The sequence below is a fragment of the Rhinolophus sinicus genome, linkage group LG04 (assembly GCF_036562045.2).
Source record: "Rhinolophus sinicus isolate RSC01 linkage group LG04, ASM3656204v1, whole genome shotgun sequence".
Taxonomy (NCBI): domain Eukaryota; kingdom Metazoa; phylum Chordata; class Mammalia; order Chiroptera; family Rhinolophidae; genus Rhinolophus; species Rhinolophus sinicus.
This window is the reverse complement of record NC_133754.1, coordinates 6,239,788-6,262,463: the sequence shown is the minus strand read 5'-3', so window position 1 is coordinate 6,262,463 and position 22,676 is coordinate 6,239,788. Positions and strand designations below refer to the sequence as shown.

The 22,676-nt window shown below is 46.5% G+C and overlaps 1 protein-coding gene across 3 annotated transcripts; it reads left to right on the top strand.

Annotated features, from left to right (window-relative positions):
* The first annotated feature begins 1,417 nt into the window (after positions 1 to 1,417).
* On the top strand, positions 1,418 to 22,239 carry SERP2 (stress associated endoplasmic reticulum protein family member 2). 3 transcript variants are annotated; one of them, XM_074329314.1, is made up of 4 exons: positions 1,418 to 1,750; positions 6,360 to 6,432; positions 14,258 to 14,377; positions 15,629 to 15,761. In XM_074329314.1, coding segments are annotated over exons 1-4 (279 nt in total). In that variant the 5' UTR covers positions 1,418 to 1,666; the 3' UTR covers positions 15,631 to 15,761. The 3 variants fall into 3 exon arrangements, 2 of the variants coding, with proteins under 2 accessions (XP_074185415.1, XP_019612551.1); XR_012495434.1 differs by lacking the exons at positions 14,258 to 14,377; positions 15,629 to 15,761 and adding exons at positions 15,803 to 16,047; positions 21,779 to 22,239 and having other exon boundaries at positions 1,422 to 1,750; XM_019756992.2 differs by lacking the exons at positions 14,258 to 14,377; positions 15,629 to 15,761 and adding an exon at positions 21,779 to 22,239 and having other exon boundaries at positions 1,434 to 1,750.
* Positions 22,240 to 22,676: the final 437 nt, after the last annotated feature.

The window sequence follows — 22,676 nt, the reverse complement described above, 5'->3', positions numbered from 1 at the left end:
GTTACTAAAAGCACGGGACTAGAGTTGTACCTACTTGGTTTGCAGTCCTGTAATAAGGATGGTGAGGGTGGTGGTACTGGTTAAGAAGCCAACGGAAACTAGTTTGCAAACTTAAATGAATTCTAGCATAGGAATGAAAAAAAAAAATGACCAGACTTTCCCAGTGACCCTAGGTAGATTCTGCCTTTTTCTAGGTTACCAAAAGCAGCCTCAGAACAGTCTGTTAAAGCTTGACTGACAAGGAGTGAGGAGGGGAATGAGGATGAGCTTAGCAAAGGGCCCCAAGAGAGAGGAGCGCTCCCTAACTTCCCACTGACTGGAGGAATTGTGCCCACGCAAAACCCTGCAGGAACCCGCCCACACCCGCGAGGAAAGGACCAGGCTGCACTCATGCCTGTCCCGCCTAAAGCCACACCTCTTCTTCCCCACCCCTTCCCACTGCCCCACATCTTCCGGGTTGAGGTTTCACCTCTTCTCCTTAACTCTTCTAAGCTTCTAGGAGGTAACTCCAATCCGTTCAGCACGTGGAAAAGTAAGGGACTGAACCCCTTTTCCCCCTGGCCCTGGACTAGGCAATCTGTAAGGCCCTGATAGGAGCGGTTGCCAGTCACAGACACTTGAGTTCTTATCGCTCTGCAGTAGGCCAACTCCCAGTTTAGTCCCCTTGGGACAAGGATGGCTGGAGGAGGTAGGTGCTGGCTGCCTCCAGCATGTTGCGGGTGGGGTGGGGGACTGAACTGATCAAAAGCTGATCAAAGCTGCCCACCTTTGGGCAGTAACCACTCAGTGTGACCTGGGCTGCAGGCCCAACATCTCATCCTGCCTCCATGTTTCACTCAGATGTTGCTGTCCTGTCTCCCATGTAACTCCCACAACTGTCCAGGGACAGGTTGGGAGCCAAGGCAAGGCCTGTCCCAACCCCATCTTGACTCAAGTGCTGCAAAAGGGGACAGATCTCCCCCAGGAATAGGGATGAGGGGGTGTGACGATGGGGTTGGGATAGGCCTTGCCTTGGCTCCTGTGGACTGACCCCAACAGCAAGGGCCCAGCCCTGTCCTGGTTCTCCTTGTCTTTTGAGGACGCCCCACCCCGGCCGCGCCTTCTGTCTAGCCCTCAGCCAGGGGGCACAGGTGCAGGGGAACTCGCACGACTTGGCTGAAGTGGGGCTGCCCCAATCCGTGCCCCTGGCCTTCATGGCTCCCTGGTCAAGAAACCCAAGCGCCGCTGAGCCCCCATCCCCTGTGCGTGCACAAAGCCCGCAGCCGCGGGAACCCTTGGCCCCGTCGCGTTGGGCTGTGGGACCCCGACACTGCAGAGCCCTGGGTCGGAGCAGCTCCGAGCTGCGCTCCAGCCGCCGGGTGCGGGGAGCACGCGCGGCAGCGCTGCCTCGGGGCCGCGCTGGCTAGGTAGTTGGGAGGACCGGAAGGATGGCGAGGAAGTAGGAGAGGGTTTCCTGAGATGAAAGATTACTTCCGTCCGGGCTCCGGGCTCTGGCCTCTCTCTGGAGCCGGCTCGGTGGGGGTTGGGGAGCGGGGTGCGCCAGGCTGTGGGGCCGCGCCTTGCCACCTGCAGCGCCCGGGGCGGCCGGGACGCGCTCGGCCCTGCCTGGGGCTCACGCGCGGAATCCTTGCAGGTGGAAGTGAAGAGCACTTCCAGAGCCCAAGCCATGGTGGCCAAACAGCGAATCCGGATGGCTAACGAGAAGCACAGCAAAAACATCACTCAGAGAGGGAACGTAGCCAAAACCCTGGTAAGGCAGAGGCGGCGCCCGGCCGGCCGAGGCGGCAGGGCCGGAGCGGGGCGGGGTGGGGCGGGGCGGCGGGCGGGCGGGCTCAGGGCCCGGCCTCCCGTCTGCTCCGCGCTCGGCCCGCCCCTCCTGCGGGGTCCCGCGCAGTGGACTCCAAGAGCTGGCGCGGGCTCCTCGGTGCTCTCGAGGGCAGAGAGGGCCCTGTTTGGTCGTGACCCCCGTGGGAGTGGCTGCTTGGGGCTACCACGGAGGGGAGGAAGAGCCTCCCCAGGAAAGAATTAGGCTTTTGTCTCTGGGAAAGACGGAAAGTCACATAGTTACGGAAACAGTTAAGGCACCTGCTTGACACGGCCCAGAACCTAGTAACGTTTGTTTAATAAGTGATGAATGAGTGAGTGAATGAATGAATGAATGAATGAATGAAAGCCATTTGTCATCTCCCCTTCCCAGGCTTCACCGCTGCCCTCCATCTCCAACAGACACACTGTGATAAGGTTTTCTTTCCAGCCCCTTGGTAGTGTGGTGGTCTGCCTGTAGAAGTTGGAAGAATGGAATGAGATTCAGACCCATATTTCCCTCCATCCTCCTATTTTGTCTCTTCTCCAGTGAGGCATCTCACCACTGAGCTAAAGTTTAAATGCAACTTTCCTCTTGTTCACCCAGTGAAGTCAGGCTCAAGTCTGATGGGATGACCCAGAACTTGAGAGACTAGTTTATTGCCAGGCATTCTGTGCCCCCCAAACTGTAGATTAAAGCTTCATGACGCCTTGTAAGTAAAATCTGTGCCTTATGCACAGGGGTTTCTTTTAGCAATGCAAATAACCTTCGACAGAAAAGGCACGCCTATGATTTTGGACATTCAAATGTGTGCCTCAGCTGAGTGGTTGGGCAGTGTGAGTCTCCAAGTCTATGAGCAAAGGCGCCTGGAATCTATTATCCCAGGCACAAGTGGAAGTCAACTGAAGCTTGGGGTTTGGCTGGAGAAGTCTGCAGACTTGATGAAGCAATTCCTTTTAGCCAAAGAAATGATGCTGGTTTGATAAACTGAGCAAAAAAGCGGAATCTGCAATCATTACACCACAATTCTTGCAAAACCAAACAGTACTATAGCAGAGAAACCTTCGGACCAATTTCAGCTCTACTCAGGGCTCTAAGCACACCTCTGGCTTACATCATGCTTGAAATTCTCTCACTGGGGAGTTAGGTCATTTAGTTATGATTGGCCAGCAAAATGCCAGTGTGCCATTGGATTGGAACCATTTTTCACATAGACCTATGTTTGCCCTGTTTATTTTACTCAGGAAAAAAACAAAAACAAAACTTGCTCTCCAAATTGATGTTGACAATTTCAATTGATGTTTAAGCATTCAGGGTTTTATACCCGTAGGAGATCAATTCTTTTGAGGATATGCAGAGTAGCTGATGTCCTGAATATCTGTAGTTATGCGGTTCTTCTTAATGAACTAAGGAACCAGAGTTCAGTTTTTAAATGAACTCAGTTGACAGCTTACCTGACTGTAAAAGTAACAGCAAAACAGGAACTAATTTGCAGAGTTGTTTTATCTATTAGGCTTGGTAAACTCGGTGTCTGCCACCTGTAGCTTTTCAAGACCACTAGAAAATGTTTGGAAACTGAAACAAAAATTAGTGGCTTCAAAATAAGAAAAGAGAATGGAAAAATTAGAGAAAAAGCTGTTTAAATATCTAGAAAATGTAGTTACCTGCAGTTCAACTTTCAGAGCTGCATTCAAATTATGTTTAATGTATGGTGTGACTGCATTTTAATAAGTTCTGATATACCATGGAGTGGGTCCTTCAAGAGTGCCTGGTTAAATGGCCCTACTAAATTCGCAATAAAAGGGTTTATTTTTATTGGTGAGAAGGGCTTTTTGGTTAACTTTATTATAAATGGATCAACATCCAAAAAGAAAAATGAAATTCTCTTTCAAGAAGAAATGATTTAATCTTAAATTTCATTTTCCTAATTACAGGCTAAACATGATTCTACTTTGAAAATATTGACTTGTAAGGGATAACTTATTCAGATGAAATTCAATAAATGGGGACAGATGAACAGATTCTAACTGAAAATTCAAACTAATCGTTGGGAAATAAAAGTCCTTTAATTGTATGCAAATGCTGTGGTATATTATTATTAGCTAATAACTATGGAGTCAATCAATATTATTCTCCCAGATAGCAGATAGAGCCAAGAAACAGAAAAGGAATAATCATTTCATGATTATACAGTAGTAACTCGTCCAGAATGAAGAGGGAATTTAAATTTCAGAGTTCTGAGTTACCCTGCCATTATCTTATCACAGGGAAAGCCATCCCCTGACATTTGGGAGCCTCAGGAAGTGGCAAACTCCTTTTTGAAATGAATTCATTTGCAGGAGTCTACTGCTTTTGTTACCTTTCCCAGCAATAGATTCACGTGAAGGTGAGTTGTCTCAATGGGATTGTGCTGGGCACCGCTGCCAACAAAAGGAACGTGAAGTTGTCAGAAAAGGATGCACTGGTATTATGATCATCCAGGTGCTCTTGAGTCTGAAAGTCCCAAATAATATTGATTCACTAGGAAATGTCATCAAAAACGTTTTTGCTCCAAGCCCTGCATGATGAGTTTTCCTGCGCTGGAAAAATAAAGGACTTCCGGTATCTAACGAGACAAATAATTCATTTACAGGCTTCTGCATTCACTTGTTGGCTTTGCTGGAGATAGAGCAAAATGAATGTCTTATATAGCATTCGTAGGATGGCAGCAACAGAACTGACTTCTGGTCAACTACAACAAATTGTTTAGGAAGTTGGTGCAACAGGGTGGGGCAGGATAAATGTCACACTCTGTCCAGGTAACTTTACTTAATAGCTCTGGTACTATGTACTTGATCTGACCTTGACCTGGTCTTAAATGCCAAAGAATGACACAATAAGAATGCTGGTTAAAGTTACCTTCTGTAATTATTTAAGACTGATTTTGACCTTGTCTAGTCAAGGTCAAGCGAGGTCCTCCCTTGCAGTGTGATTTGCCCTCACACAAGAATGGTGGTATATATAAGCTTGTCAAGGGCACGGAGGTGAATGGTTTCGATTCTTAGTCAGAGTCTAGCCACCACTGACACTTAATCCACACTTCTCCAGTAAGAGAAATGCAGGGATAAACCTATCGCCAATTAGGAAGTACGATAAAAAGAAAGACAATATCCTTCCTAGACCCTGTCTTTACCTGGCTTGAGAAATCATGTTTAATGAAGCTTGTACGCTTCTTCATTCTTCAGTGAACGTTGATTAAAAATCTACTGTTTAAGTTCTGTGCCCGGCTTTGCTATACATTGATGCTTGAAAGAGAAAGTGCCTGCTCTTGTGGGGCCTACAGCCAAGTGGAAAGACAGGCATTCAACACATTATCACAAGAATAAACAGAGAGATACAAACTGTGATTAAACAGCAAGAAAAAGGACATGGCAATACAAGTGACAAGTGAACCCAACTGAGGTAGAAGAGAGAGGGCTCTCTAAGAATGTACCAGGTAAGCTGTGAACCAAAGAATTGTGGCCTTATCTATATATAGTAAACTGAGTTCTTTAACTTATATGTGCTATAGCCTATTTTTGGCTCATGTTAATATACAAATATTTAGTGACTTTACTTTTTTCTCTCTACCTTCTCCCTTTCTGAGAATTTCACTGCTTTTTCAGATGCCACTTGGAAAATAACTGTTTTTCCATCAATTGATTTGATTTTAGGGACCAAGCCCTGCCTGCAAATAGACCTGGAGGGATTGCAGAGGGATGTTGTTACAGCTGTACTTTTGGTTTGAGAAGAGCAGGCGGTCTGCAGAACTAGGCTGGTGTGGGTACAACAGTCCCTGTCTGCCTCCGGGAAATGCAGACATTTGTCCAAAGTGGCAGCTTCACTGATGCTTAGGAATTTGATTACAAAATGCTGCTTCCCTCACATCCAGTCACAATTGCTTCTGCGTTTCTAAGGATGTCCATTGCACTGCCTTCCCAAAGTTTTTGGCATGTAGGTGGTTTCGAGAACGTGGCTGTACTCCGTGACCCTACTTGGAATTCACAAATGCAGGAATTAAAGACGAATCTGTGGGTCAAACACCCAGCTCTGTAATGAGGCAGACCTAACTAACTGAATCCCAGCTCTCGCTGAAGTGAACAAATGTGAGCCTCAGTTCTCAGCTACAGAATGGAGTTGTGTGGAGTTGTGAGCACGGGAAATGGTCCATGTAGACTGCCGCGTGTGGTATCCGGCACAGAGTGTGCTTTCTACAAATGGAAGCGGTTGTTAGCAATAGCATTTCCGGCTCCCGGTCCCTGTACTGATTTTACGTATTTACATCCTGTCCCCAGAATGTCTAAGACCACCAAGTTCATTGAGTTACAGGTGTAAATAAGGTTATGGATGAATGTTTCCAGTTCTAGCTTGATCCTTCACAATTGACTGTATGTGTCTATCCCTGCCTGCTGGGCATGGAGACAGAGCCTGTCTTGCTCCCAGTGGTAGCCCCAACCCCTCCCACAGTGACTGGTGTGCTCAACAAGTGTTTCCTGAATTCATGAACCTAACCTTCCTTTCCCCCGCTCTCTTTTAGAGGCCACAGGAAGAGAAATACCCTGTGGGACCCTGGCTGTTGGCACTGTTTGTTTTCGTTGTCTGTGGCTCAGGTATGGGGTTTTCACTGGCCTTATGTCCTATGTTCTCCTCTGTCCTTGAAAGAAAACATGTGTTCTGTTTTATTTACAAGGCAAATAGACAAAAATCATATTAGTCTGAGATTCAAGTTAATCACTGCCCAAAGCCTTCATCTTAATGGGTTTGGATTGAGTTTCTATTCCAGCAGACCAAATATGGATAGAGACAGAACAGATACGCTATCACACTGTAATCATAAAATGATTGTGTGGAGCAATTAAACTGGCTGTGTACACTGTACAGTTCAGGAAACCTTTATGTGAAGACACAGGCTAAAATGGGCACTTAGAACAGAAAGTAGAACACCTGTCTGACAGAGATCAAGCCACATTCCAGAGAGACCGTGCTTATGCCTTATAAGGGAAGCTCTACGGTGCTTCTAAAGAGAACTGAGCCTTTGACCTGAGCCTCAAGGTCACCTGATACTGGAAGGTGACAAGTTCAGAGAGCTTTACTTACACTGACATGCAAACACACGCATACAAAGAGGAGACTTGAGCAAAAGGATCCTGCCATCGTTTCTAGTTGAATTCTGCTGTTAGGAATCTTGACATAATTCCTGGTCCCCATGGGTTGGGTCTCTGAAATACTGGTGAGTAGAGGTTGCTTCTAACAGCAAGGTAAGCCTTCACAGGGTCCCATCTCCATCACCTCACTGTTGCTCAGGGCACGGAAGGCCAGGAGTCCACAGCTTCCTGCAACACCTAGGCCTCCCATGAAGCTGTCACTCTGCCCCAATGACAAGAGACACCCATGACTAAACATAGATCAGTGCCTCTGACCTTCAAGAGACCACTCTTCCAAGGAAACAAAAGCTCTTAGAGGAAGGAGGGACCTAAAGGACTTGGCATGATTGTTGCTTGAGGCTGAAACATTTTAAAGATGATTTGGCCTTCTAAGATGAGAAGGTCTCCCGCTCAAACAAAACTGTATCCGTTCCCAAGGCTGTGTCCTCGAAGGGAATCTTTTGTCCCACGTGGGGATCCCTCATCTTTAACAGAGTTTACCCATCCTCTGCTGGAATACGCCTGAGGGCAGAGTGCTCACTTCTTCAGAGAGCCTGTCCATTTCTGTATAGGTCTAACTCTGTTAGAAACGTCTCCTGTCTTGTGAACGACACTGTGTTGTCTTCTCAATAATTCAAGTGGGGACTCCTGCAGTCACACAGCATGAACTCACTCTCTTCTGAACATCTTGAATCTTTGGATATTTTAAAGATGACTGCCTAGTGGTTCCTTCTGCAAACTAAACTTCCCTAGTCTTTCAACATGGCCTCTCACAAGATGTGGTTTCTAGACACCTCTTCTGGATCCACTCCATGACCCTCTTAAAGAACAGCATTTGTAACTGCAGAAGTTGGTCTGCAAGTGGTGTGAATGTTACAGAGGCAGCAGGATTGTCACTGTCCTTGATCTCAGCACTCTGCTTCTATTAATATGACCCGGCTTGCAGTTTATTTTGAACAGCCACGGCATGTCCTAGACTCACATCAAGCTAATGGCCAGCCGGGCGCCACCAAGCTCTTTATTTTAATCATGGCTGTCATCAGCATTTGAAATGATGTAGTTTGCTTACTTATTACCCATTTCCTTCTACTAGGAGAGAAGCTCAGGGAAGGCAGTGTTTACTTTCCACTAAATTTTTAGGTCCCAGTACAGAATTTAGCATATAGTGAATGCTCAGGATGGATGGAGGGAGGGAGGGAAGGATGGATGGATGGATGGATGGATGGATGGATGGATGGATGGATGGATGAATAAAACCAGATATTCCCCATACTGTAGAAATCCAGTTCACTTTTTTGAGACTTAATATAAAGCTTCATAAAAATTTTTACTAAAATTTTATTGTTGGTTGTCAGTTGTCTTTCTACAGAGAAGCCATAAAGTTTGTCAACGTGAAGAACATACATAATAAATGTCTTACCCTTATTACTTTATAATGTACAATATAGTCAATGACATTACATGATAATAGTCAATATATTGTCCCTCATTAGCAATGCATACTTCAGAGCACTGTACAAAATTGCAATGACTTTGGTACATTAATGCAGCATTTCCATCCGTGCCTGCATATTCAGCTGTGATGCTTTACCTCAGATGAGCTGTCTCTGGTTTTCACCCCTACCCCCCCCCCCAGAAAAAAACACAAAAAACTTGTGCCTTAGCATGCCACAGAAAAATCAAAAACTAATCTATAAAAAAAGTTATCTGTGTTTTCAAGTTTTATGGCCAGCCCACAGATTGTTAGATCTTGAACCTTGAGCCTTTTATCTAATTCTCTTTCTTTCCAGCTTTATAGTCTCTGAAAGTACATCATTTCCCAAGTCACTGATAAAAGTCTAGACCTGGAGAAGCCTGAGGGACACAATTAGAGACACTCCCTTCAGGCTGACTTTGAACCTCTCCACAGAACACCTGCAGGCAATCATCGAATGTCAGGGTCCCCTGTGTGCCTGGCACTGTGCTGGGCTTTGGAGCCACAACCCCCATCAGGCCCTGTGGGCACTGGGGGAGGCAAATAAGGAAGCTGTCAGTCATAACCGGAAAAGGGCGCTGTGATAGGAGAGTGCCCGGAGTGCTCGGTGAGCCTGGATAAGGGGCCGTCTTAGTCCATTCAGGCTGCTGTAACAAAACACCACAGCCTGGGTGGCTTAGAAAGAGCAGAAGTGTATTGCTGACAGTTCTGAAGACTGGCGGTCAGATTGGGGTGACAGCATGGTTGGGTAGAGCCCTCCTTCTGGTCACAGATTTCTCCTTGTATCTTCACATGGCATCCTTATGTGGCAGATGGCACTGGGAAGCCCTGTGGGGTCTCTTGTTTAAAAGCACTAATCCCACCCATGAGGCCTCTACCCTCATGACCTAATCGCCTCCCCAAGGCCTCATGTTCTACCACCTTCACATTGGGGGTGCCAACGTGTGAATTTGGGAGAACACAATCAGACTGTCGCGGGGACTTGTAAATCATGCTGGGAAGTAGAGGAAGCTTCCCAGAGGAGGTGCAGTTTGGGCTGGGTTTTGAAGGACAAACAGCCAGACAAAGAGACGGTTATTCCCCACGAAGAAACACTAGGTGACAAGAGGCTGGAGGTAGTGCACCCGCTCAGAAGTGGCCAAGGTCCAACCACGGGGTCTGTGCGCCCGCTCATCATACTGCCCATGTGGTCAGATGAAACAGTTCCACAGCCGGTGTTTTTTCCTCAAGACACATAGCAACTGGGATCCTACCCAGTCTCCACCCTTAGGTAGCAAAAGGTGGGGGTGTAGCCAATACAGTTGTTTGGTCCGGCTTGTTTTTCTCAACCTGTGCTAGTTCTCAATGACCATCCTTTTCAAAGGGCTTACCTTTGAAACCTTCCCTAAATTACATTTGTATTAAAATTTTGCTGGGTGTGTTGGTCCATATAGTAGGAACTGTATCTTTCCCCCTTGGGCACATCAGGACATACGCTGATGACAATCTTATAGCAGTCTTTCCTGTCTCCAGTGTTTTTTTCAGAGTTCAAGTACACTGGCTCTGGTAGGATAGTCCAGGGCCCTAGGATGGGGACTGCAGGGGCTGGAGACTTAATCTTGAGGTGGCTAAGAGGCCACCCCACTTAGTGGCATGTCCCATCCCCTGCCTTCGTGTCCAGGGCTCCTTTAATAATGCTGCTTTACGTCTTCCCAGTTAAGGCCATTTTGCTTTTATGGAAAGGCTAGATATCAAATGGGAGTTGGGTTGTCTCACCATCTCCGTCTTCTGTTAACATGTTCTCATGATCCCTAGGTAACTGGTCTCATCTTTTTTTTAAATCATAACCAAGAATCATCCACTACCACCACCCTGTTTTGTTTTTTGGTGGGTTTTTTTTTTTTTTGCCAGCTTTAGCTTTTTTTTCTCTTTTTTTTTTTTTTTTTTTTTTTTTTTTTGCATCATCAGCTCAAGTTGGGCTCTGTTCTTACAGAAATGTGTCACTCTTCTCAATTTTTCCTTGGTACTGTTCCCTTCCTTCTATCTTTGTACATGTCCTTTTCTAAACCAAACATGCCATGAAAAGTACAATAGCTCCTTTGGATGTGTCCCCACGGCCACCTCTCTGGGATTAGTCACAATTCAGTTCATTTTGCTGAGCCCACCATCTCTCTTGACTTTCTCCCTGTTAATGTCACAGGCCATAGGCTCCCACCGATCTTTTCTCTACATTTAAAAGAATGTGATTTCCTCAGGCCTCGCCATTCCACTTACCAGCTGCTCTGCTGATTGAAGCCCCTTATCCGTGCCCTCGCTCAGCTCTAGCCCAGCTCTGTAGTCCATAGTAGGAGAGATCCCCCACCATGGCCCAAGTCCGACCACCGACCTGTGCTGTACACACCCTCACGCCTACTCCTACCTGTTACACTCACACAAAATGCACTGGGGTTCCTGGTAGGATTTGCACACGTCTACACACACACACACACACATACACACACACACACACACACACACACACACACTGCCTGTCTTTCTATTAGGGCTCTTTCCTTTGAACGAGACATACCTGTATCCCAGGCTAAAGTTCCATGTCACCAAGTCCCAGTGGTACGTATGAGGTCACTTGTCCTCTCTGAGTTCATGTCGCTGGTTTTTCCTATTTTGTATATTTCTAAACAGACAGGAAAAGTATGAAATCTTCTAATACTAATGAAGATGTTGGTCATTGATCTGATTCTCTTGACTCACTTGCTTTTATGACCTTACGCTATTACCCCACTTTTCTGATTGATGATTGGGTGGGCAAAGAGCTCTTTTCAGACGTAGGGTAAATAAATATCTGGGGCAGGCAAGGAAGGAGGAATGTACATCTTCTCTGTTTCTATACCAGCATTCTGGGAAAGAATCAAGGCTGGTACAATGTTGGCATTTAAGTACATGCTCGCTTATTGGTCACCCTTTCTCCATTTTATGTGGAAAAAAACAAGTTAACAAACCTCCAGGAGGTTACAGGACCCCTTTATTATGGGGAGTGACGTGTCACAGCAAACCTTGACCCCTTGCTTCTCAGTCTCTCTCATCCTCATTCTCTGCATGTGCCTTTCGTGCCTACGGTGCTGAAAAGAGCAAGATAATGGAAGGGAAGGAAGAGGAACCAAAACCAGGAGAGCAGCGAGGGTACAGGAGGAAGGCACCCAGAGACCCCGGGCCCAAATACGCACCTAGGGAACAGCACCCCCTCACCAGGAAATCTGAGAAGAGTGCTGGGGCTGCCCAGAGACCCCCAGGATCTGAGGCCAGCCCAGGGACATGGCAGTAACCTCTAATACATTATCCTGGTAAGAGGCAGTTGGAGGAGGTTTATCTAAATACACCCCTCTTCAGAGTAAGTAAATTTCCACATTCCATGATTGCAAAAGGTCTCTTAGGCAAGATACTTCTTTGAAACCTTACCAACTGGCAGTAACAGGACAAGAAGCCTCAGAGGGGAGGTTCATTTTGGAATCTTCCAGATGTGGGTTCAAAGCCTAGAATTGCTATTTATCTGCTGAATAACCTTGGACAAGTTGTTTACTCTCTCTCTATTGATTTCCTTATCAATCAAATAGGGATAATAAGAGCCCCTCAAAGGTGGTCCTGGCATTGAATGGTTCCAGGAAGGTACGAGCTGGCCCACAGCGAGCTTGAAACCTGCAGCTTCGGTCACCACCTCTGTCCCCGTCGCCCTCATGGAAAATCGTGGCACCATGGATGGGACTGGTGTGCCATGAGGTGCTTAAGCTTCCATTCACCTTTCATCCTTCCGGGCTGTGCCTTTATTTGGCAGGCTCAGCCGTCACATTTTTCTGGATCTTTCAGAAGACACTAGGCCCAAGGATGAGTGTGAGCAGTTTCAGTGGTAACACTCTGGGTGCATGAGATTGTTTTCCTATGCAAAAGCATCAAAATCTTTCAGACGTCCCCATGCAAGAAAAAGGAAGCACCCACGTGCCGACTATAATCAGTGAATAGGGGTTTGTACTTTAAGCCGAATGTCAGAAGTGAAATGAAAGTTTCATTTCGTTAACACACCCCGAATACACCACTGTTTTGCTATAAAAGTTTGCTTTGTGATAGAAAAGCTTTGGGAACTGTGCATTCTTTTGAGACACAGTATTATCCAGATGGGCCATCTCAGGGCCATCTCAGGCTGTGTTTTGTTTAAGTTGGTAACCAGCTTTATTGTTGTTTATATTATGTATATCCTGTCAGAAATCTACAAGCTGCTTCTCAGTCAAATACCTGTTATGTGTCCCCTCTGGTGAGGGGCCAGAAATAGGCCAGGAACTTTCCTTGTTCAAGTCTTGACCCGGGACTTTATGTTGCTGGAGCCTTTTTAACTGGTTGCATTTATCTTTACTTGGTCTCCTAGGACCCCAGATCCACACTGAAGCCCAAAGGATCTAAACACCCCCTTTTATAAAAACATTATCTTCCATTTTTGCAGCAGTGGGGCCTCTCCAGATAAGCAGCTCATCCTGGTTCTCTCAGTCCCTGGCTTCAAAACCTGCCTCTTTGAAGAACTGTTTGATAGCTTCTGAAAAGTGCTTATTTTTATCTTGAGACTCAGAGACAAGGGTGACCCGGAATGTCTGTCAGCAAAGATGCTGTCACACAGACTTGCCAGCTGTTATCTGCACAAGACACTCGCAGTCTTGATGCGCTTCCTGAGACCATTAATGCAGCTCGTCACCACTTTGTGCTCAGAGCCCTCGCCCCTGGGTTTTTCTCCCCGCTGGTCCTGGGCTCTTTGAAAAGCCTTATTGAGAAGGATTCTGAGGCCACACCACAGCTCTGTAGGAAAGTGTGCTGCAAGCGATTAGTAATGTCTGTCATGGGCATGGTTGTAACAGCAGGGTCCAATGCTCACCTTTCCTGTCCCTGGCCTAACCTTTTTATAATGGAAGTACCCCAGTGTTCACGGGACAACCGTCTTCAGAATGTTCACCTTTCCTCTTTGACTAGAATGCCTCCTGGACTCAATGAAACTTTAGGGCTTTTCCTTCGCATGTTAGTTGTTCAGACAGTTTGGTCATTTAGCCAGCATATACGTGTTTCTTGTGGTCCTATCGTACTCTTTACCTTTTCTGAGCCCTGGTGTTATGTTCTGCAGTGACGTGAAGTGGCAGTCTGAGACAGCACCCTGAGCACCATGGTTAGAGCCTTCTCTGGCCTTACCCCTCATGGAGGTTTCAACAGGGATTAATGGAGTCACCGTTTAACTCCCATCAGCCTTTGATTCTCAGATGGGAGCTCTTCCGTACCAGCCTGGCCCCAGGTCCCGCTCTCAGACTACTTCTCCCTATGTATTCTGATTTCAACTCTCTCTCTCTCTCTCTCTCCCTCTCCTCTCTCTCCCCAAGCCTGTTATTCTTTCCTAGTTTTGGATGATGAGAATTTCAGTTGTTTGGAAGCCTGGCTGTTCTTGAAACTCAGGAGCTTATCCTCTCATCAGAGGGAAACCTGTAGGGTAAGAGGAGTAACTCGTGACTGTTATTTTCTTCATCATTTTCTATATTTTCCAATTTTGTCAATGAGCATATATTACTTTTGTATTCAGAAAAAATTAAGTGCCTTTTAAGAACAAAACATCTAGACTAGTGGTTTTTAGTCTTTTTCTTTTTCTCTCTTTTTTTTAAGCATCAGAACTCTGTTCAAATCTTAGAGGGAAACAAAACAGGAACTGTTCTGGTTGGTGTGTGTGTGTGTGTGTGTGTGTGTGTGTGTGTGTGTGTGTGTGTGAGTGTAGGGGGTACCTCCTGTGTTGCTGGATATTCTGATTTTTTTCATCCCTAGAAGGGAATACACAGCCGGACCATCAAATAGGAAATGGAGTCCGGCCCAGAGCTTGTCTCTGCTCCGCCAGAGTTCATCCTTTCAGCGGGGAGCCTGCTGGTTTGTGTGGCACCATCCATTGTGAGTAGCTGTTCTGTTTCAGGGCAGGGACGTCCCTTTTGTCTGTCTGTCACAGACTGTACTCTTCACCTGAACCCTCCAGGGACTGTGCCTGCAGGGCAGGGAGGGGGACAGAGATAACATGTCACAGACAGGTCCGTTTCTCAGGACAACCCATTCAGAAGAGATATGAAGAAGTGATTTCCTGAGCTGTTGTTGCCTGGGCCTGAACTCCCCCCACTCTCCCAGACTGTGTTTAAGGTCATTCACTGTGCCCGCTAGAGGACTGTCCATTTCTGGAGGAGCCAGCACCCCTACCCTCCTGAAGGCTGGCCGGTTTTGTTAAGGATGCTTTGGAGGAGGGAAAGGACTAAATCAGTGTGTGCCAGCTCTGGGGCCAGCAGCCTCCCTGGGTTTGAAACCGGCTTGCCACCTACTAGCTGTATGGCCTTCCCCAGAGTATTCGTGCCCACTCTAAGCCTCAGCTCTCTGATTCTTAAAAGGCTTGGTGCTGGTCCCTGACTCCGAGTAGCCTCATGAAAACGAATCCTGAGGGTTGATGCATGTCAGATGTTTTGTGAAGTCACGGTGATGGTTTTATAAATGTTTGCTCTTATTGTCATTCTGCTGTGGTACCTAGTTGCACTGTTCCCCAGCTCTTGATCTCTTTGGCAAGGTTCTGACCAAGATTCTAAATGCTTACCAGGAAATAAAGACACTATTTTGACCTTTCTGGTGACTTGGCTTTGTGGTGGTGAAAACACCTGCAGTGGAGGTACTGAGGATGCTGCATGAGCCCCAGCTCCCACCTGGACAGGTAGAGGGCAGGGTATGTCAGCCAGAGGTCAGTGGTGTCACTTCTGCAGGGCCAGCTGGAGCCTCTTCTCTATTTCTAGAAAGAACTCTCTATAAACTAGTTCAGCAAGGTGAGCAGGGTCTGTTCACACAACAATTTTGGCTCCCATTTATCCAGTACTTATAATGCCAGGCCTACACAGAGATTTTCTCTTCTAGTCATATAATCCCTATAATGACACTGGGGTACTCATTTTTCCAGATCACAAAACTGAGGCTCATAGAAGAAACCAGCCAGCATCCCATAGCTAAAAAGTGAGACAACTAGTACCCAAACTCCAAACCCATCTGTTTTGTATTACCCTGCATTCCTCTCTCTTACCATTTCCCCAAAAGTACTGTGGAACGGTAGGCCGTTAACTTATGACTGGTATTGAAAAGAACGCCTGGTAGAATATCTCCTACTTTCCTTTTCAGAAAAGGTACATTATCCAGAGGTACCAGAGGTGCAGCCATCCTGGGTCTGCTCCCGGATGGATACAGCCTTGACCCAGCCATGGCTGCTTGTTGACTGGGCCACTTGGCAGCCCATCACCTTACTCTATTCTGGACACTTGCTGCAGGACACATTTGAATTCACCATGTTTGCAGGTTGACCACATAAACACTGGCCTTTCCTGGAGACCACTAGAACCTTCTTGAAATCGTGACATCCACAGGGGAGTCACTCCCCCTGAGACTGCAATGGGATGTTTGAGGAACAGAACACCCCTGAAGAAGCCCTTCTGTTTCACTGAGGAAAGACTGAGGACATGCGTCGGCTCCAGAACTCCTGCCTTAAGATCTGAGATGGACAACCTGGAAAAGATATCTCATCAGCCATTGGCTCCCTCAAGGTGACCCGTGGCCTCCCTTGTCATGTGCCACCCTCTGCCCTGTGCCCCATGGAGCATTTGGGTCTGTGCATGGTCTCTTCCTAAGAGTGGTTGGGCTGTCTGCCATTTCAATGTGGAGAGAGGACATCACACTCTTTGCTACTGACATCCCTTCTTTTATCAGTGCCTTCCTGCCCTCCCCTGTCCCTGGCACCTCTCTCTTTTTCCTCATCTCCATCTCTGGAGGAGCCACCAAAAAATGGTACCTTGCCTTTGACTTTCTTTATGCTGATTCTTTTAGAGAGCTTAATGACCCAACTTTCAATGTCTTGTCTCCTAATATTTCTACTTGTCTCTCGCAGGGTTCATACTTCTTTTACCAGCTGTTTCATGCTTTTTTTCATTTTCTAAATGAAAAATAATCAAGTTTTATGATTTCTAGAGTTGTCTTATCCTCCTGAAGGACATTCCTCTGGCCTGTCTTAATCTTTCTTCTCAGCAACTTCCTTGAGCTCTCTTATCACCAACTATTTATTTTCAATAAAAGTGGCTTTCTAAAGTCTTCTATTGTCTGACAGGACAGCTTTCTGGCAGCCTTTTGTCACCAGCTTTCTGACCGTCTCTTCAAGATCTATTTCTGTCATCCCTATGTCCTTCTGGCACTCCCAATTAGCTGGGGTAGGTCAGTCCCCAGGGTAAGAGTGGGTGGCATGACATAGTCCGTGACCTCAAGGAATTGGGGGTCTGTCATAACTTTGCTTCCCCTCCAAGGACATTTGAATCCAAAGGTGTCCATTGGATGCGGACTCTTGGTTTGCTAAGTAACCATGTGAGGTTTTTAAAATGTATTTTGTAGTTATTCATCTTTGATTCCTTCAATAAATATTTACTGAGGACCTACTATATGCCCGGTGCTGAGCTAGGCCCAGGGGTAGAGTCACGAACCAAACCATCCAGGGTCCCTGCTGTCCTGAAGCTTATAGTCTGGCGGAGAAGCAAGATGAGTCAATCAAGTAATCATGCTAAAACACGTAAAATTTCAGCCGTGAAAGTGGGTGAAGGAGAGGCATGTAGGGCTAAAAAAGCACATAGTACAAGGCTGGGATTCTCTGGGGAAGTGGTTCTCAATGTGTGGCCCCCAGACCATCAGCCTCAGGAGTACCTGGGAACTAGTTAGAAATGCACATTCTCCTTTCCCACCGCAGACCCTTTGGATTAGAAACTCTGGGGGTGGGGTCCAGCAATTGTGTCTCCATATGTCCTCAGGAGCTTGAGATACACACTCAGGTCTGAAAACTTTTGCTCAAGATGGTCAAAGAAGGCTTCTCTGAAGACATCAGTTTTGAATTATGAAGGAAAAGTGGGCAGCAGGGTTGGGTGGGGAAAGTATTTCAGACAGAAAGAATGGCATGTGTAAGAGCCCTATAGTGAACGCAGAGAACTCTTGAACACATGAGTAATTGCCCAAGAGAGGGGAAGAGTGACATAAGATGAGTCTGGACAGGTTGATGGGGCCAGGATATGCAGGTCATGGAGACCTCATCAAGGATTGAGCAATAGGAAGCTTTTGATGTGCTTTACACACAGGGATGATGTAATTTTATTTGTTTTTATTTAAAGAATAAATCCATCTATAGAATGAAGAGAGGATTGAAGAGTTGCAAGAGTAGACCAGTTTGGGAGGTCACCCCGGGTTCCCGGAGAAAGATGATAGTCCCTGGGACTAGGGTGGTGAAGTCCACAGGTCTTAGTTATCAGTTGGAGGCATGAAGGATGACTCTGGCGTTTTGGCTGACATGCAAGATGGGGTTAATAATGCCAAGCTTGGCAGTGGGCAGCGATGGCGAAAAGGTCCTGTTGAGTTTGACATGCCTTTAAGCCATATACGTGTAGACATCAATTAGATGGTAAAAGGTGTGGGTCTAGAGCTCAGAGGAGACATGGGGTGGCAGTACACGTGGGTGAGTCATCAAAAGTTAAGTGGCAACTGAAATTGAAGGCCAGGATGAGATAGCTCATGGAAAGGGAATATAACGAAGAGAAGAAAGCTCGAATGCTCACTGAGGAATGTCACCATTCTTGTTTACTGGTCTGGTGGAGTTAGGATGACCCCCATAAAATGCATTTAGTGTACAGCGCTGAAAAGGAGGAAACTCTGAACTAGAAGACAGTGTCACAGAGGCCAAAGAAAGATAGAGCTTCAAGGAGGGAGTGCTCGGTGATGGTGACCAGGGAAGCAAGGCGAGAGGTGGCTGAAGAATGCCTGTTGGATTAAGTGACATGGAAAGTCACCTGTGACTTTAGCAAGAGCTATTTCAATGGAGTGAAGAGAGCAGAAGCTAAAATGAAGCAGATTGATGCAGAAATGGAGGAAGTGTGTATAGACAGCGTTTTGGAAATGGTTGCAAAGGGGAAGAGGAGACAGCTGTTGAGGAGAGATGTGGAGTGAGGAGCATTGTTATGGTTTGTTTAATTTTTAAGTGTCAGTGGTTCTTGCATGCTAACGCCTAAGGATTTCATGGAATGGGGTCGGTGGAAGATAAGAAAGATGTGACCATCCCAGGTTACCGAGAACTAGGATCCTCAGTGCAGGTGGGAGGGTGTAGGGTCTCTGGATTCTGTACATTCTGCTCTGGCCTGGATCTCTCAGAACCTCTGTGACCCACCCATGGCCAGACCACCCTTTCTTGGCATTTCTCCTCCCTGCCGGCTTGCCTGCCCACAGCCCCCTTCCTGCCCCCCGCTCAGCTGTTTTCTCAGCTTTGTTCACCCCCTGTTAAGTTATTAACTTGTCAGGGTCTAGACGCCCCATTTCCTTTCCCACTTTGAACACAGCATTGGCTCCCTTCCTGTTCAGCGCCTCAGAACGTCAGCATTTGGAAGGCTGGGGTTACTGTGCGGGCACGCAGAATTACAATTAATATCATTGCTACGGGATGTTGAAGGCTTCCTAACCACATTGACACAACTGAAAAAGGAATAATAAACACGACCACCTCTCCATTATCTTAGATGTTGGGGCAAATGATGAACTTAAAATAGACTATTCAAAGTAGTTTCCCCAAGGGGGTTCAATGGTAAAGGGTCACCTATAAACACGTTAGGACTCTCAGATATTTACGCATCAATTCATGGACTCAATTAGGGTTAGAAATGATCTTTAGTTTTTAAAGCAGACTCAGAAATAGGTAGGTTGTTTTACTATGTGTTGCTACTCTAAGACAAGCAAATTTTGTCTAAGATCCTTTAGAGAAATTTGCAGTAGTTCCTTAAAAGGAATTGCGTGGCTTTTTCAGAACCTAGCACTTACGAAATCATGAATTAACCTAATGGGGGATGATGGACGAAGGCACAGACTTTCCTATTCATTGACCTACATCCTGCTGACAATGATTTTTTTGTCTAGAGATAAAATTAAGGGGGAAATAACATTTTTGAGCATCTATTATAGGCAGATCTTTTACTTATGTCTTTATATTTATTCCTTGCAATCCTCTACGGTACCTACTATCTACAGTCTTACAAATAGAGAAATCAGGGCTCAGAACTGTTTAGGAACCTCCCAAAGTTCACCCCTCTGGAGGGTGGCAGGTGGATGGGGGCTCTGGTGAATGTGCTCCAACATGGAGAAGCAGCACTCATCACTGTAATCATAGTAACACAGGAATAATATAACAGCAACAGCTCCCACGCATCCAATCCTGGATGTGGGAGGAGACTTCAGATGTGTCATATTATCGAGTCCTAAAACAACCCTGCAAGTACCATGGGCCTCACTTTACAGAAGAGGAAACAGACTCGAAGAGGTTAACTTATCTCTGCAGTCGCACACACTGTCCAGTAAGAACTGGAATTCAAACCCGGTTCCACCTGGCACTGACATTCCACTCTACAGTAACCTTGTTTATCAAGATGAGGGATGTTTCCCTGATCCCAAAGCCTGAGGCACCGTAGATGTAAATATTGTTTTCATAACGATGTTGACTCTACAGCTACATCCCAGCATTCCTCTTGAGCCAGAATACTGAATGTTTATTTAGTTTTTATTCCTCGTGGACCCTGAGAAGGGGAGGGCAGAAATATCAGTTATTTCTGCGAGCTTAGACATTTTGTTAAGGTACTTTCTCATGCACCTAGCAACTTCTGTCAAGATGTACCCCAAAACCCAGAAGAGGCCAAGCTAACCCCCAGTGTGACCAGAATTAAATATCACAAGTTGGTGAATTCACTCCCATGGTCATACAGAACTGGCTTGCTCGAGTTTACACGTAATTCTAACAAACTTTGTTTTCAGCTTAGTCCACAGCAATGTGATAATAGACGGGGGCCCTGCGGAGTAGTGTAGTACCATCGGAGATGTGAATAATTGAGACAAAAACCAGTAAGAAGCAGAAGCGAGAACCCAGAAGTACGGCCACCCAGAGCGCTCTGTGCACCTTCCATAACATAACAATGTTACAGCAGAGTCTGAGCCATCTTACACTATGACCACACTGGACACTCATGAAAAGTTCACATTACCTCGTGTTTCACATCTATCCATCCAGTTGAGGAAAGTAGAGATGATGTGTGCAGGGTTTTGTTTTGTTTTCTTTAGAAAGAAACGCATTAGTGCTTTATCTACCTTTCAAATCTAGCTGTCCAACAGAGATTCCCCAGCGTGCTCTGCGTTATGTATCTGTGTGTCCCGAATCGGTGCCTGGCACACAGCATGTACTCACTAACGTTAGATGATGAAATGTCAAACGCTGGGTTTTTTCCTGTGGGTTCTGGATAGCCTGTTTCACTGCAGTCACTTAGGACGCTGCATTCCTGGGTGTATTCCAAGATGACTTTGTGAAGGAGATAAGGGACAAGACCACTGAGAGCTCAGTGTTTATTTTGCTTCCGCACATGATTAAATGAGATGATACACAGCTCCCCTCAAAAAAAATCACTATGTGGGGTTGCTATTATCATCATTATTGTCTTTATCAAAACTGACTCATGGTGCCCACTGGGGAGGGTGTAAAATAGAAGCTGGGGTCCTCTTTTCCTGGGACACATTTAAACCCAATAGCTAGAACCAGGCTGGGAGCTATGTAAGCAGTTCTTACCAAAATAAGTGCAGGTCCCAGGAATTCTCTGTGGGGCTTACAGGCTACCCACACCCTCGCCATCACGGGAAGAGGTCCCTTTACTGAAGATTGAGCCCTGAATAAATCAGCGTTGCACTCAAGGAGAGACAACCACATTTCAGAAAGTTACAGGCAACCAGAGGATTCGCTTGCATCACGGCAAAGGGCTCAGCTTCAGAACACTCTGCGCCAAGCACTTGCCTTTCTGCCCAGCCCAGGGGCTGCTTGTTTTCCAGGTCACGGCCATTTTGAAAAGGCGGCCTCACTGACCTGTTAAATCAGTACAGGGCCTGGCACGAAAGTCCTGTACCCCTGTCCCCAGCAGTAGCAGAACGGTTCTGGAGAAGGGGGCCAAATCTCTCCGCTCCTGGGGCATTTCTGGCCTTGACTCTCGGTGGAATTTGCAGGAGTTATCTATAAATCCCTGAGGCATCCATCAGCAGACACGGCAAGGCTGCCTTTTTAAAGAAGTTCACTGACCTCTTGTTAACTTAACTCCTTGTTAGGAAATATCTAATCAGCTGTGCGCTAACCGTGTCAAGGGTCCAAGGTCAGCAGAAGCAGGGCTCGCTGTGGGTTTGGGTTTCCAGCTGTGTGCTGTCTGGTATCTGAGCTGCTCTGTTTTCCTCTTTCAGCCATCTTTCAGATCATTCAGAGCATAAGGATGGGCATGTGAGAAGGCCCGGGACTTGACACGGCGCCTCCCAGCGGAGGGTCGAGGACCACTTAAGCTCTGAGCGGGATATCTGTGGAAAGCAAACAAGCCACAGAATAGGAGAAAAAGAAAAAAAGAAAAAAAAAGGCTCCCGCAACTGTTCCCTGATCCCTTCATCGTGGATGTCGTGGATGTCGGACCACATTGCCTCTCACAGGACATCTTGGTACATCCGCGTTCTGGAGCGGAAAAAAAACATTTTGCTTTTCTGTTGGCAGATTGGTAGCGTCTGGTGTCTTCAACTGCGCTGTTTGGTTTTTCCCTTGGTTTCACGAATGTATGCATGTGGCCCTCTGAATGATCATTGGTTTACTTTCTATGGATAAAATCTCTCTTCCATTGGGAATTGGTTTTACAAATAAATGTCTTTGTTCAACCTTATACTATGTGTGGGTTACAGTAAGGAAACCGAAGTGAAGACAATGTCAGAACAGCTCCAGAGGGCGGGACAGGATGGGGGACATGGTGATGCATCTGGGGACGGGTCGGAAATTGGTGCCTGGGGAAGCAGAGCTAGATTTACCCAGCAGGGGGCTGGGTGATTACTGGACAGGAATCCTGGGCAGCTCTAATGACCTTGGGCTTTTCCACACATTTGACAATTCCCTCTCTTCTTGTTTTGGGGTTGTTTTGGGGAGAGTGGAGGGCGGGCCTTTGTGTTGCTTTGTTGTTGTTGTCATTCTTTTTTTTCAATCCAGAAAAGGCACCTACAGTGTGTGTTAAAGTCCCATGAACCGCTGTCTCCTCTGTGGTCTGCCTCAGGGCGTGGCGAGAAGCAGATGCCTGAGGCCTCTTGGTGAAAACCCTCCGACCTCAGG